At 34.3% G+C, this 15,990-nt stretch overlaps 1 protein-coding gene across 3 annotated transcripts in view; it reads right to left on the bottom strand.

The window, feature by feature from the left end:
• The window catches only part of NFAT5 (nuclear factor of activated T cells 5), a 121,909-nt gene that overhangs the window by 60,506 nt on the left and 45,413 nt on the right, over window positions 1–15,990 (bottom strand). For all 3 annotated transcript variants that reach the window (XM_021705723.2, XM_044922279.1, XM_021705724.2), the window contains one exon: window positions 7,663–7,788. In XM_021705723.2, the coding sequence (XP_021561398.1) occupies window positions 7,663–7,788 (126 nt within the window). The remainder of the gene's footprint in view (window positions 1–7,662; window positions 7,789–15,990) is intronic.

Raw genomic sequence — 15,990 nt, 5'->3', positions numbered from 1 at the left:
CCTTTCCTGTTGGAAAAGAAAGATGCTTTCTAACATCCAGTGATTTAAGTACTACTGGATAGCATCACTGGTCAATACTGGGTGAAGGGACTAAAGCCCAGAAAGAATCCTTTACCTCAAAGCAATTAAAAATAAAAGGGGATAATTACACTAGCCGATAACTATATTTATTACATTGTCAAAGACCCCAAGAAGTACAGGCTGAAGAAAAAAAAAAAGACAACTATTCAACTATTTTACTACTTGAAAGAGAACATTACTTTAATACAAAAACAGAGATTATCACTATATTAACTTAGCTAAGATTTAGAGAAAAACAGTTCTGAACAATGCTATATGAAGGTCACCTCAATGCTTTATCATGCAATACATTTTAATATATTTAGATTAAATAATAAAGGTACTCCTGTCAACTCTAGTCCAATGTCTTCACATTTTTTTAGAGGAGACCAAAAAGGGGAAAGAAAATACTATTTGTATCATTAAAATCTTGTAATTTAATTACTTGGGTTTTACACCTGGGTCTGGATTAGAGTGGATATTAGATCCAACTGCAGACAAAACAAAGTGTCTAAGCAAAAAACAGAAGGTAGGTCATATATTGCTCTACTAGGAGTTTTGATACCTGATCGTGCAAATGTATCACTTCATTAAAAAAAAAAAAAGTGGGAAGAGAATTCTAGGAACTAGAACTCTTTAATAGTCACCTTTTAGAATCATCCCTTTGGGAAATGTCTATTCTCCCCATGACTCATCATCTTCTATCAATGTCTCTTTTATATACAAGGGCTCCTATTAAGAGAGTGTCAACATGAAAGAATAAGTCAGAATGTAAATACAATGGCCCATGTGCAGCTCTTTCTTGGGTGACAGGCAAAATTTCAAAGGTAAAAAACAGACTGGGTGGGAATGGAAAGAAAGAAGCAAAATAAGGTTAAAAAGTTTATTTTTATAAAAATAAGACCGACTTTTTAAAACCTTACATATGAAAGGAGAAACTCATGTGGGAGGAAAGTGAATGTTTCCTGAATGATCACTAATTGTCAGGTAATGTTAAGTATTTTACATATCTATCTTTAGAATAACCTTAAGAAAAAGTTGGTGTTAGTGTCTAGTTACAGGGGTAATATTATACATTTATTTAACCTCCATAAAATTCTGTCTATATGATAGAAATGATAGGACAGCAATCAGATTCAAGTTAGATCCTTATGATACCAAAACCCATACTAATTTTATTATATTTCATATGTGGGAAAAATAAATAAATAGAAATAAAACTGTAATACGTGTGTGTGTGTGTGTGTGTGTATTAAATCTAGATTATGCCCGTACAGGCCTGGCACTTTGAGGTGCTTTCTCAGTTATTTTCTATTTAATTTCATTGACAATAACACCTTTTCATGAAGGAAGGACACACGGGAAATGATTTTTCCTCAGTGGGCTAAATAAATATTACTGATGGACATCTACTTGCATTTATTGATGAAAAGGTAATGTACCCTCACTTATGCCAAAAATAAATCCATCATGTATCTAATATATCTCAGGCCTTTATTACTTTTTAAGAGCACAATTCATTGAACATTTTGACTTATTTTAATCATCTGCCACATGGTATTTTTACAATTATGAAATATTTAAAACAAATACCCATGTTTCCTCTGCTCATACTTTAACAAATGCTAACATTTTACTACATATGATTTTATTTTTTTTTAAGATTTTATTTATTTGACAGAGTAAGAAAGCACAAGTAGGGGGGGAGCAGCAGAGGGAGAAGGAGAAGCAGGCTCCCTGCTGAGCAGGGGCTCAATCCCAGGACTCTGGGATCAGGACCCGAGTTGAGGACAGAAGCTTAACCTTAACCAACTGAGCCACCCAGGCACCCCTATACAACTAATCATTATAAAACAATTACTTATGGCAATTGGTATGGCAACACCTTTTACTGACGATATTATCAATCTTATTGGTGATATAAGAAAGTAAGCCCACTTCTGTCCATTAATTAATTAATTAATTATTTTTTAAAAGATTTTATTTATTTATTTGACAGAGAGAGACACAGCGAGAGAGGGAACACAAGCAGGGGGAGTGGGAGAGGGAGAAGCAGGCTCCCCACTGAGCAGGGAGCCCGATGCAGGGCTCGATCCTGGGACCCTGAGATCATGACCCGAGCCGAAGGCAGACGCTTAACGACTGAGCCATCCAGGTGCCCCTGTCCATTAATTTATTAATGTGAAATTGTACAAAATATATAAAAATAGAAACTATTTTATGCATGTATTTTGGCTACTGAAGGTTGAGAATCAGTGAGCAGTTTTAAAATGCTAATTTACAGACTCAGCTAATATAAAAATGTGCTTTTTCTATCAGAAACAGAATAAATCACAGTATTTATGAAGTTGTTGCTAAAAATTATCAAGAGGACAATAGAAAGGTAAATATTTAAGGAATAAATCAACAACAGGCATGTGTACTTTTTGTCAATGATAATTTATAATACAGGTACTGAATTCTTGTTTGTTTTTTAAGATTTTATTTATTTATTTCACAGAGGGAGAGGGAACACAAGCGGGGCGGGGGGGGGGGGGGGGGTGGAGCGGAAGCAGGAGAGGGAGAAGCAGGCTTCCCGCTGAGCAGGGAGCCTGATGCGGGGCTCGATCCTAGGACCCTGGAATCATGACCTGAGCCGAAGGCAGACGCTTAACAACTGAGCCACCCAGGCTCCCTAAGCTATTACTTATTTCTGAATTAATCATTATGTCCCAAATTTGCTTATGCTTTTCATTTTAATAATGCAGATGTTAACATAAATCTATATATACATACATACATATTTCTATATGTATAAATGTATACACATTTAGATTTACAATATAATCTCAGTAAAAAGACAGAATGAGGAGTAGAGTTTTTAAACCTATTTGCAACATTTTTGTGACTAGAATCTGACTTCCTTCTGGAAGTGGTCCAGTTTTCTAGAAAATGTAGAAATGGCCATATGGAATAAACATGGTCAACTCACATTATAGCTCACAACATCAACACATAGATTACAGAGGTGAATCACCTTTCCTGCTAATGAGCTTTGGGTTTAATTTTAGGAATACTATACTACATAAATGGCCAAAATTCTGAAATATGTTTCCTCATTAACTTAGAACAGCAATCAAAGGCAAATGTGCTCCTCAAAATTTATTCAACTCAAAAAAATACAAATTACATATCTGTAAATACTTTCTAACACTAGTAAATAAATTATAATAAATTCAAAGGACTATGTAAATCTATTGCTGTGAATCACTGTTATTAAAACTTAATGTTCTCCTAGAAATCATATTCCAATTTCACAGACCCTGAAACTTGCAAAATTAAAGGGGTATATGCCTTTTCCAAGTCAATATCCTACACACTGCTTAGTCCAGGAACTACTGTTATCTAAGTGAAATAATAGCACACAATTCCCTGAAGTACAATGGCAAGAAGAAAAGAACTTAGACCCCAGCAGGAAAGAAGAGAGGTATCTTGTGCCTGAAAGAATTGAGATATGATGATATGCAAATTGTCTAGCACAATTTCTATTACACAGTAGGAACTCAAAAATGTAACTTACATTTTCTTCAACTCATTTTTTGTACTGCTCTGTTGTTATGGATGGTTTAGAAATTCCTATTATTTTATTAGATGATTAAGATGTCTAAAACAAATTAAAGCATAGCTGTTCTTTGATAACAGGACATTAATTTAGCTCTCTAGCGTCCTCTCCTCCAATATAAATAGCACTCAATTAAGTTCTTTCAGTATAGAAAATACCTGTTAGGTACTTGCAATTTATTAACTGCTGTGGCATAAAATTCAAAGCACTATTGAATAAGTCTCTCTCTTCCAACAGAAAAGTTTATTATATGGATCACTTCATGTAAAGTTATTAACTAAAATTACAGCCTTTAAAAACCTCCAGGGATCTAACTAGTGGAGATATTCAACATGTATTTCTATTATACATGCTTAATCTGTGTGTACACCTATACATGTTAAAAAGTGCTACAAAGTATCAGTATCCTGAGACTGTATTACTTCTTAAAAAAGTATTAATATATAATTACTGAAAGTAAAACAGCAATTTTATGAAAAGAACTAACAAAAGAATCACTAACTAGTTATTAAGATTCTCTGGCTGAATTATAAAACTTATCGTTTGTTTAGTTCACTGTTTATCTCAAGAATTAGAATAAAAATTTTAAAGAAACTTGAAACAGTTACCTTAGCAAAGTCATATTTTGATACAAACTAATAAACATAATGCCATATCCCAAAATGAAGACAGAGTCTAGGATAGGGTAAGAAAATAAACTGATTTCTTAAAATGAAGATTAAAGTTTATTGTTCACTTCTGTAAAAGACTTCCTATTTTAATCAAATGAAGCAAATTTAAGCATTAAAAACTATAAACATATAAGTAGATTTTAAAAAATACTTGATTGGTATAGGAGTTATTTATCAATAAAGCTGTTATTTAAGAAAAATGTCTGCCATATCTCTTTGCAGAAACTCCCCAAACTCCGGTGTAACTGTGTTAGTTCTTCTAAATAATACTTGCATTTTAGCTCTTTATAACCTATACTATAGGATTCCCCCCCCAAAAAAAACAAACCAAAAGAATCCTTTCACAGTATGCATTTCTTGAGCAACTCCTTATTTTGCCAAAAATGCCATTAATTCATTTGGATAACTTTCTTGTGTTAGGAAAATGGCCCCTGTCTTAACTACTGAGAACCTACAATACTGTTCAGAAAGTCTGTATTTCTGAAACTTATTCATTCACATATTGAACCTCAAACTCTTAAATACCTTTCTAGTGGGACAAAAGCAAAGGTCTTCAAAAAATGAGAAGGAGTACAAATTTCATACTGGTGATTCTCAACTGTATCTCCCAGCTTTTGACACTTGGCCCACGGAGAGGGGAGGAGTTGTGTAGAAGTAAGCCCTCTTTCTCCCAGCCCCAAACCTGGAACTTACCCGATAAAAAGATGTTATATGAAAGTGTGAATAGTACAGAGGCAGAAAAAGGCTTGAGAGATATTCTTTTATCCAATATTCTGGATTGTGGATTAGCAGCATCATGTTTATTCATTCCCTCAGTAATATGTAAAGGGAAAAAAATCTAGATTGGCAAATCTGAGAAACACATTTTAAATAATTAAGTAATAAAGAATGTACATGAACACCTATATGCCCAGCCTCTAAATTTTAAAATTTAAATTGATTTAGAACTTGTGAAACACAAACCTTTATAGCAGAACTAGAAGTCTGTTCCCACCAGGCCCTCATACCTGATAGCAGCCAATCCGGCTCCTTCAAAACTCTGAAGAATTAACTACATCAAGAGTCATCATTTTTATGCATTTCATATTTAAACAGCAAATGTATAGATTAAAAATAAAATTCACAGAAGTCTAAATTAATGTGCCTTTCCCCAGACATCAAGTCTTTTGGCCAGGAAACACTGAGTAACTGGTAATTTACTCCAAATCCTTCTCTTCGACAGTTATGTCACTAAAGATACTCATATGTCAAATAAAAAAGCAACTCTATATTGATACCTACTGATTTCCCTACAGTAATTATTCTGTAATTTAAACTCTCTTACCTATAATGTTACAAGACAAAAACTATTCTACTAATAAGACAGAATCCTAGAATAAGATTATATTGGTTACTAAAAGTAAATTTATGTAAAAAAAATTACAAATGACTTAGTTTTAGATCATAGAAACTTTCTACATGTGAATAAGAAAGCTGTTAATGTTACCTCCTTACTCTCTTCACCTTCTTTGGAATGTCAATAACTTCTCGATCTAATAAGAATTTATTACTTCAGAATACTTCCTTTGGTTAATTCTCTTATTTTCATGATTTTCAACTCATGTCTTTCAATCTAATTTATCTGGAGAAGATTTTCTCAAATACAGAGAGGGAAGGAGGGAGGATCAACATTCTATTAGTGACTCAAATTCAAGAACTTTCAATATCTATATATAAAAAAACTTGAAATTGAGTTTGGTATTACTTAAGAGGAAGTGTTCTTTTCCAAACCTTGCTGACATTTTTTCAGCTTTTAAAAGGAACTGGATCTACTGTCAACAGATGTTAAAAAGCACAGAAGAAACAGACTTTTAGTTCTATATAGATTCAACAAGTCTATAAAAAATAATCTCAAAAGATACAAAAGAAATCAGTTAGTCAATTTCTACTTGTGGATTTAAAGTGAAATACTTCATTAAAAATATTTTTTTTCATATTTTATCATCTGATACAATTTTTAAGCAATATTAAAAAATTTTAATTCCAGAAAAGATATTCAGGGACATTTTAGAACCCAGTGGATATAAAGTAAAACCAGGTCATCTTACCAATTTGATTACTAAAGAGATCACAGTTAAATCCACAGAATCTGTTAGAAAATGTCTGGCAACACATGAACAGTGAGCAGGGCTGATAAGTTTCTTTGTTATGTTTAAAGTTTTCCTGCCCTCAATCAGGAAGGCTGCACACTGCAGTATACAGCTCAGGGAAAAGATTCGTACACAAGATTAATGGTACATTGGTTAATGCATACAAGAAAAATATATGAAGTTCCATTACAGTACCAAATCCTTATTTAAACCACAACCTTCCACTTCACTGTTCTTTTTGAAATGAAATGAATTTACTGAAAACAATGCTGTGATGGATTTAAGTACCATTTAAAAGATGAGAGGTATCATTGGCTAAGAAACCTCTACTTAGAAGGATAAAACTTCAGAGTGTGCGTGTGTGTGTGTATATATATATACACATATATATAACTTTTTACCTTTTTTTAAACCGAACACACTTAGCAGTGTATAAAACCCAACTAAAAAAAGAAATACAGTTGGGCAATCTAATATTACTGAAAGCACTCGTTAATTTATCAATAATCAAGACTTTTTTCTATTAGCTTATCCATCAATCTTTCATTCTGGTTCATTAAAAAATGGAACCAATTTTATATAAAGTGTATGATTTGAGAGCGGAATAAAAATAAATTTGATAAATTTCAAACATTACTTTCCATACTTTTTCATTGATATTACAAAATGCTTTCACATAAATATTACATTCAAATCTTCCACTACTTTCAACTAAATTTAAAAGAAGTCTAAAGTCACATTTTTAAATGTAGGGAAAAGGTTGTAATAAACATGCTACAAACAGAAAAGAGAATTGAGTGCTTGAGTTCTTTTTCAGATTATACAAAATATTTTTCTCTTTCAGCAAATTTTAAAAAAGAATTGTTAAATAGAGACTCGAATGTAATTTTCTATCCATAGCTTGGTATGTAACTTTTTTATGTGCAGTCAACAAAAGAGCTTCAAGCTTGTTTTCACATCTGAAGATAAGCTCCTAGAAAAGAAATGGCACTAACAGATGTGCCAATGTGAAATTTTAAGAAATAAGAATTATATCAAGAAATGTATACTGAAATATTTTAAGGTTAAAAGTATTTATTTTTAAACCTCTTAAAACAAACCCTCAAATCACACTCTTTTTTGATATGAACTTTGCCAGCACTGTTCATGTTGGCCAGATAATACACTAGTTTTCTTTAATAAAATAAAATGAAATGCATACCAGCAGCAACTACAGCTGGAGGAGGCGAGCCTGCCTCACCACCACTTGTCTGACTCATTGATGCTACAGATGTTTCTCTAGATGGAGGTAACTGTAACTCCTTTGGGAGAAGATCATAGACAGATTCTGTAGGAAGAAGGAGGAAAAAATTTTAAGAGAGTGGAAGTCAATAGCCTAATACATGAACATGTATTAATACATGAAATTAATATGTCTTTTCACTCAGGAGGAGAACTATATTATTCACACACACAAAAAAACCCTCCATATAATTACCGTTGTAAAGAATTATTAGCAAATATTTTTCTTTTATTATGCAATTTTACTAAAGAATGAATTTCCATTAGTTCTGTCCCCTGTTTTCTTCTTGGCTTTTTCCTTTATATTTAAGATGCTCTCTAAAGTTACTAAATTTTAGAACTGGATAAACTCAAACAAAATACAAGAAACATCAAATAACCCAAAATGGCCCAATATCTTCCTTTGTAATAATAAGAGTGTAACTTACCATACTCTTATCAGCTTTAAAATGGCTTCTCCAATGAGACCATTAGTCTAGCCTTGCTCTTCTACCCAGCACCTTATAGCAAATATTTTAATTCTCTATCATAATGGATTTTTCCCTCCCAAAAAAAGCTAAACAAGGAATGTCATAGCTCAAGGAAATATTGTACTTTTTATTCTGAGCTATCTCCAAACTCTAGAAAGGCACAAGTTTGGATACTCTTTTTTTAAAAAAAAGATTTTATTTATTTATTTGACAGAGAGAGAGAGAGACAGCAAGAGAGGGAACACAAGCAGGGGGAGTGGGAGAGGGAGAAGCAGGCTTCCCACTGAGCAGGGAGCCCGATGCGGGGCTTGATCCCAGGACCCTGGGTTGGTGACCTGAGCTGAAGGCAGAAGCTTAACCGTATGAGCCACCCAGGCATCCCTATCTTTTTTTTATGTTCATATATCTTTTTAATGTACTTTATAATCACTGTCCATAAAATTACGTTTATATCTACTATTTAAAAAATTTTTTTATATTTATTATTGTATGGCTTTGGGCACAAATAATTCTCAAAATATCTGGGAAAGGTAGTAGAATCAATATTAGAAGGAACTTCAAACAACCATTTAGAATCATATGCCCATTTTCAAAAAGAACTGAGACACAGGGTTTAAGGGACTTGCCCAGTATTCCAAGAAACCCAACATTCCAACAAATAAAAAAGAGTATTAATCATTTGCATGAGGGATTAAAAAACAAAGGTAGCACTCTAAGACATTTTATCCTTGATAACAAACAATACCTTTACTAACTGATCACTGAATACATAAATACTTTGAACCCTCCAATTAATCTTTGAATTATGTACACCAACTTTGACATGGATAGGGATAAGGAAGAATGTCCTGAAGGAAAGCTAAAACCAGAAGTTTTACTATTAAATGATCTTCACTCACAGCACAGAATCAACTGAAAATTGTCTTTTGAAAAACTCTAACACTTAGAGAACCTAATTAAGACAGAAATGCCAGTATCATCGAATATTGATTTTAAAACAATGTTTCTCAATACATGCTGAAAACATGACTTCTTTATACATAAGAGAAGCATACTCAAGTCTTTTTTTTTGTCCAAACAAACCAAAAGGAAATATGAAAATAAAAATAGCATAGATGAAAAGAGAAAGGATCTATCAAAATATATCCATCAAGAAAAAAAAAAAAAAGTCCAGTAACAGTCCATCACTAACAGCACTTCACTAATTGGAACTATTTCTCCACTTCTTTAATTATTAAAATAAATAAATCAAAACAAATCAAACCTGTGTGGGCTGAACTGAAACACTCTACCTTTCCCAAAGAAGTGTATAAAATTGAATCTATATTAGAGGTATAAAAGCAATGTTAATAAAAATACAGTGGAAAGTAAAAAAAAAAAAAAAAGTAACTAAATATAGAACTTATTATATCTTAGTCCTCCGCACAGCCTACCCCCCAAAACAAACAAAGTAACATGCAAGGTGAAGTAGAAGGTGTAGGAAGCATGGACTCATTCCTTCGTTAAAGGTATTTTCTGATTAACTGACTGAAATGTTTGGAAATTAAAGAAGTCAGAAGTTTTATCATATCTACCCAAGGGAAGAAGCAGTTAATACAGTCATTACCATCATAGGTTCTGATTTTAGACATAACTGGGTTGGCTCTGCTACTTCAAACAATCTCTCTAAGAGTTAAACCCTCATTTACAATTTTTCTTTTATCCCATTATCTTTTTTTTTTTTTTTAAGATTTATTTATTTGACAGAGAGAGACAGCGACAGCGAGAGAGGGAACACAAGCAGGGGGAGTGGGAGAGGGAGAAGCAGGCTTCCCACAGAGCAGGGAGCCTGATGCGGGGATCATGACCTGAGCCGAAGGCAGACGCTTAACGACTGTGCCACGCAGGTGTCCCCTCTTCTACCCCATTATCTTGAAGAAACTCTCCCCAAGCTATAATTGTACAACCCAACCACATATACTGGCCTTACTCTTAAATCTGCTTCCCATAAGGGCGCCTGGGTGGCTCAGTCGTTAAGCGTCTGCCTTCAGCTCAGGTCATGATCCCAGGGTCCTGGGATCGAGTCCCACATCGGGCTCCCTGCTCGGCAGGAAGCCTGCTTCTCGCCCCCCCCCCCTGCTTGTGTTCCTGCTCTCGCTATCTTTTAAAGATTTTTAAATAAAATCTTTAAAAAAAAAATTTGCTTCCCATAAGACATAAAAAGATTAAAGGAATATAAATTATACTGTTAATACTATTGTCATTTACTCCTAAATTCAATCCAAGTTACAGTTTTACAGTATCCACTACCCAATGAAAGAGCTCCTAAATAAGACCATAGATACTTTAAAATCCATGAAATTGAAAAATAGTCCTAAGTTGGTATTAACCACCTCATGTTAAGACATCATATCTATTTTTCTTGTGTTATTTTTTAAACTAGTTAGGTAAGGAAGGAATGAAATTCTAGGTTTATAAACACAGAATATGAAGAAAGAGACCAGGAAATCCAGAATGGAAAGGCAGTTTCTTGGGGAAAGACTTTGTTAGAAAACAAAAGTAAAATCACTTCTAGATTTTTTTTAAAAGAAGAAAGTGAGAATGGACACAAGTTTTCTTTTTGGGATGGTAAAAATGTTCTAAAATTGAATTATGGTAACGGTTACACAACTCTGTAAATAAACTAACCACTACTGAATTTGTATACTTTAACTGGGTGAATTTTATGATATGTAAATTATACATCAGTAAAGCTGTTTTCAAAGCAAGCAAGCAAGCAAGCAAGTGGAACAGAACAAGTACAAGTGAAATTGCACAGGAATAAGGTACATCTCTCACTGTTCCTAATAAACCTCTGGATAAAAATATCTCTCCACATAGTTTCTATCTGTGAAAAGTGAAATTATGAAGGCCAAGCTGCACACTAATCTAATTTGCTTTTTAAGGCTCTTCTATTAGAGGATCAGGAAAATGCCAGAGGTATAGTTATCCTAAATTCGGTAAAATATCTGAGGAAAATCTTAAAAACTTCTCATAACCACGATGAAGAAATGTAGACTAAATAAAACAGATGACTCTAAGCAACAGCACCCAAAAATGTATGGGTTTAGAGATTAAATATGCAAATGACATAGGCTTAAGAGGGATATATTGTGTGTCATGATTCATCACAGATCATGCAATGCTGGAATATCTGCCCAGAGGAATAAAGTGAAATTTAGTTAGGATTAATGTAACAGCTGGTAAAAATTGTTCTTGTACAATGTATTGAAAGGCACTTTCTCTTTTTTTAATTGAGAAATAATTTTACTTTTCTTTTCTTTTTCTTTTTATTATTTTAAATAGGCTCCACGTGGAGCCCAATGCGGGGCTCGAACTCACGACCATGAGATCAAGACCTGAACTGAGATCAAGATTTGGACACTCAACCCATTGAGCCACCCAGGTTCCCCTTTATTTTATTTTAAGTAAGCTCTATGCCCAACATGGGGCTTGAACTCACAACCCCAAGATCAAGAGTCGCATGCTCCACCAACTAAGCCAGCCAGGCACTGATTTCTAAGGAATTCTTACCCTGGTCGGCCAGGATGGAAGTGACTATTGTCCTACCTATTTTTTCTATTAATGTTGCTAATAATTTATGCAGTAATGTTTAATCAACTCACTAATGGTTTATTATGAATTTTAGTTGACCAAAATCCCATGTAAGGGCTCTGCTTAAATATCCCTGTAATAGAATTAGGGCAGGTGTAAAGTAACTTCATAAATATATAAATAACTTTGCTTTTTGTAATAAATAACTTTGTTAATAGAAATTAACATAAGTATATGAAAAAGGAAATTAGGCAGAAAAGGAAACAAGCTCCCAAGATCAAGAATTTGTCTTATGTTGGTGCAATACTGTAGAGTCTAGGGCCATTAGAGGGAAGGAAGAAATGGAGGAATTAAATTATTTTCAGATTCTGAAAACAAACCAATGCTTCCCAATGTTGGGTGGGAAGGTGAACAATGTAAAAATGGGCTAACTGGCTGGTTTGTTTGCTTGGTCATTCAGTAAACTCTAATTGATCCACTTACGTCACTGATTATTTTCTAGGTCAATTTGGTCTTTTATTCTTCAACACTGGCTATGAGTTGTTTCACTATACTGCATCAAACTCAAAGTAGACAGAAATCCTATCCTGAGGGCACAATGCAGTGAAAGAGAAGGGAAAAGTTGGTAACTTAATAGTGCAGCTTTTTTTTTTTTTAAATTTTCTCAATTGGGAACAATGTTCCCTAACCACTGATAATCCAAATCCCATTCTCTACTGCTTCATTCTGCAAGTTGCTCAGTCTCAGGAAAAGGTGAAAAGACTTCAAACCCCCATACTCTCTCACTTTCCCCTGAAAGTGTCCAGGGCGATAAAACACAGGAAACAGCTGAGAAAAGGCATGCTTTTCTTGTTCTCTCTCAGCAAAACATTAATAATACAACTATCATTTATTAAGCTTTGGGGGATGGTTCAGGCACTATGCAAAGCTCATTATATACATTTTTAACTTAATTTCAAAACAATCCTGTGAGGTAGGTTTTACCAATAAAGACTTTGAACACTGTGCAACAGTAAAAAATGAAAAACATATGTGATACAACAAAAAAAAGGAATGATAAATATAAAGTTTATTAGGACAATGGTTTCCTTTGATGGGGAGAAAGAGACAGGACAAAGGAGGAACAGAAATAAGTTGGACTGGACAGTGGGCTCACAGATGTTCTTTTATGAAAATATATAAGAAATCAGTAAATACAAAAAAATTAAAGATTATGCATGGAGAGTGTATAGCCTCACAGAGTTGTTACAAGATGACCTGCTAAAAAGAACTCTACAACTTATCATTCCTTTGTTGGAATCCGTATCCTTACCTCACCCTTCTTGACCTGATAGCTAGCATTCAATGTTCAATTGCCTTAGGGTCAGAAAGTAAAGACCAAATTTGTCAGAGAGCCCACTTTATGACTTTTCTGAAGACTTTCTTACTTACAGGTAACAAAATAAATAAAAGTTGTACACAACTAATACTACAGACTTAACTGCATGCAGAGATGAATGATAAAAAGACAGGGTCGGGGGAAGCTCTGGAAATAAATTGTTTCTGTTTAACTATCAAGCAAGCAGCCATAAATAGAAATATCTGGGCGCCTGGGTGGCTCAGTTGGTTAAGTGACTGCCTTCAGCTCAGGTCATGATCCTGGAGTCCCGGGATCGAGTCCCACATCAGGCCCCCTGCTCAGCGGGGGGGTCTGCTTCTCCTTCTGATCCCCTTCCCTCTCGTGTTGTCTCTCATTCTCTCTCTCTCAAATAAATAAATAAAATCTTTAAAAAAAATTAATTAAATAAATAAATAAATAGAAATATCTGTGGTAAAAAGGATGTTACTTTGTTCTGGGAATGTTTTAAAATTTAACAAAAAGTAAACTAATGATACAGCACAGATATTAATTATTCAAATAATGAATGCTCCCTGATATCAGCTGCAAATACTATAATACTGAAAAATCCATTTACAAACATTTGTACCTTATTTTAAAAAATGGGGTTTTACTAATTTTTTTACAGTCTAAATATGAAGCTAGCATAGCACCTCAGAATTAAAAGGCTTTCAAAAAGTCCTTGCAAATGGTTTGGGAACTAATTGCCTTACCCTTCCATCTCTCTATGAACTATCTCAATAAGCCAGTGAATCCCATGGCTATGGTTTCATGTCAGACATTCTAAAACAAAATGCCTGGCACCTCCACTGTGCCAACATAGTTCTGCATTGAAGAGAGACAGCATTCATTCTGTTAAAAACACTTCAGGCTTGACAGTCATCATACTTGGCATCTCCACTGGAAAAATATACTGGCTTCAAGTCTACTGAATATTTGGTTTCTAAAAGATTATGAAGTCCAAGAATAACTAGTAGGTGATGCTCTTTTTAACGAATTTTTCTCATCTAAGTTTAAGTCAATTAATAGTTTGCTGTCACATATTTACTTAATCATATCACTTCTTCCTGTGTATATTTTATTATTGTTTTCCTAAAACAATCTAGTGTTCTAAGGTATTTTAAATAATATGCAGCAGCATAAATTATATCAATTGGGAAATAAAACCAATTTGAATTCCACGATCATTTTAATATAACACATATTTTTTCTAGTAGGTATTACTTTTCGTCTAAAAACTTTACAATTCTTTTCTTTTTTTTTTAAAGATTTTATTTATTTGACAGAGAGAGACACAGAGAGAGAGGGAACACAAGCAGGGGGAGTGAGAGAGGGAGAAGCAGGCTTCCCGCAGAGCCAGGAGCCTGATGCAGAGCTCGATCCCAGGACCCTGGGACCATGACCTGAGCCGAAGGCAGACGCTTAACAACTGAGCCACCCAGGCGCCCTTATATATATTGTTTTTTATCTTGAAAAGACAGTTAATAAATAATGATTTGCTCATTCATTCATATACTTATTTATTAAGCACAGTATTGAAATGCTAATTATGTGTCAGGCACGATAACACAGTAAATAGAGTTCCTAACTTCAGTGTTATTTCTAACTGCATAGACCTTGCATTACAAGGTAGTTCAGAAGTTTATTTTTTAAAAGAAGAAAAACCTAATTTTGTCATCACTAATCCATTTTGTGTTCATTGGTGCAGACACTAAAGTGACCTGTGTCTCTGTTTTCAAACAGCTTGCAGTCCAGTGAACTAGACTGCAAGTATATAAATAACCAATGGAATCACTACCAAGACAAGATGTTATGTGTGAAAAAAGAAAGGAGAGATTAAATACAAAGAGGGCTAGGCAAGAATGGTATGAATGGAATGAATGCAGTTTTATGAGATTAACCTAAAATTCACATAAAAAGCATAGAATTTGGGGCGCCTGGGTGGCTCAGTTGGTTAAGCGACTGCCTTCGGCTCAGGTCATGATCCTGGAGTCCTGGGATCGAGTCCCGCATCGGGCTCCCTGCTCGGCAGGGAGTCTGCTTCTCCCTCTGACCCTCCTCCCTCTCATGCTCTCTGTCTCTCAAATAAATAAATAAATAAATAAATCTTAAAAAAAAAAAAGCATAGAATTTTAGAGGTAGAAGCAGTGAAAGAACTCAGCATAACCCTCAATTTTTACACAGAAGAAATTATCCTATTAGGTTATGACTTGATTAGCATAGCCAAGATTGGTTAAAGCTAGATCCTGAACAGGAAAAAGAGAAATCCTTTCTCCAGCATTCCTGTCTATGCAATTAGAATGAAGGAATATTATCAATGAATGAACAAATCATCTATCATGATTGATTCTACCCAAACAATTATAAGACATTAATTCTTGTTTCTATCCCCAAAATCTCAGTGAGGGAAAACAAAACAAAAATCTATCTTATTTTTGTTGCTATCACTACCAGAATGTTCTATCACTTTAACTAAATGTCATTTTTCTGCAGTATTTTCTACTCCAAGTACCCTATTTTCCCCATATTCCATCTTCTAGCTTCTACCCTATGATCACCTAAACTACCTTTTTTTTTTTTAAAGATTTTATTTATTTATTTGAGAGAGAGAATGAGATAGAGAGAGAGAGCATGAGAGAGGGGAGGGTCAGAGAGAGAAGCAGACTCCCCGCCGAGCAGGGAGCCCGACATGGGACTCGATCCCGGGACTCCAGGATCATGACCTGAGCCGAAGGCAGTCGCCCAACCAACTGAGCCACCCAGGCGCCCCCCCCTTTTTTTTTTTTTAAGATTTTATTTATGTATTTGACAGAGAGAGACAGTGAGA

The sequence above is a fragment of the Neomonachus schauinslandi genome, chromosome 16 (genome assembly GCF_002201575.2).
Source record: "Neomonachus schauinslandi chromosome 16, ASM220157v2, whole genome shotgun sequence".
Classification (NCBI taxonomy): Eukaryota; Metazoa; Chordata; class Mammalia; order Carnivora; family Phocidae; genus Neomonachus; species Neomonachus schauinslandi.
Note: the sequence above shows the minus strand (reverse complement) of the source record. Positions and strands in the feature narration are given on the sequence as shown.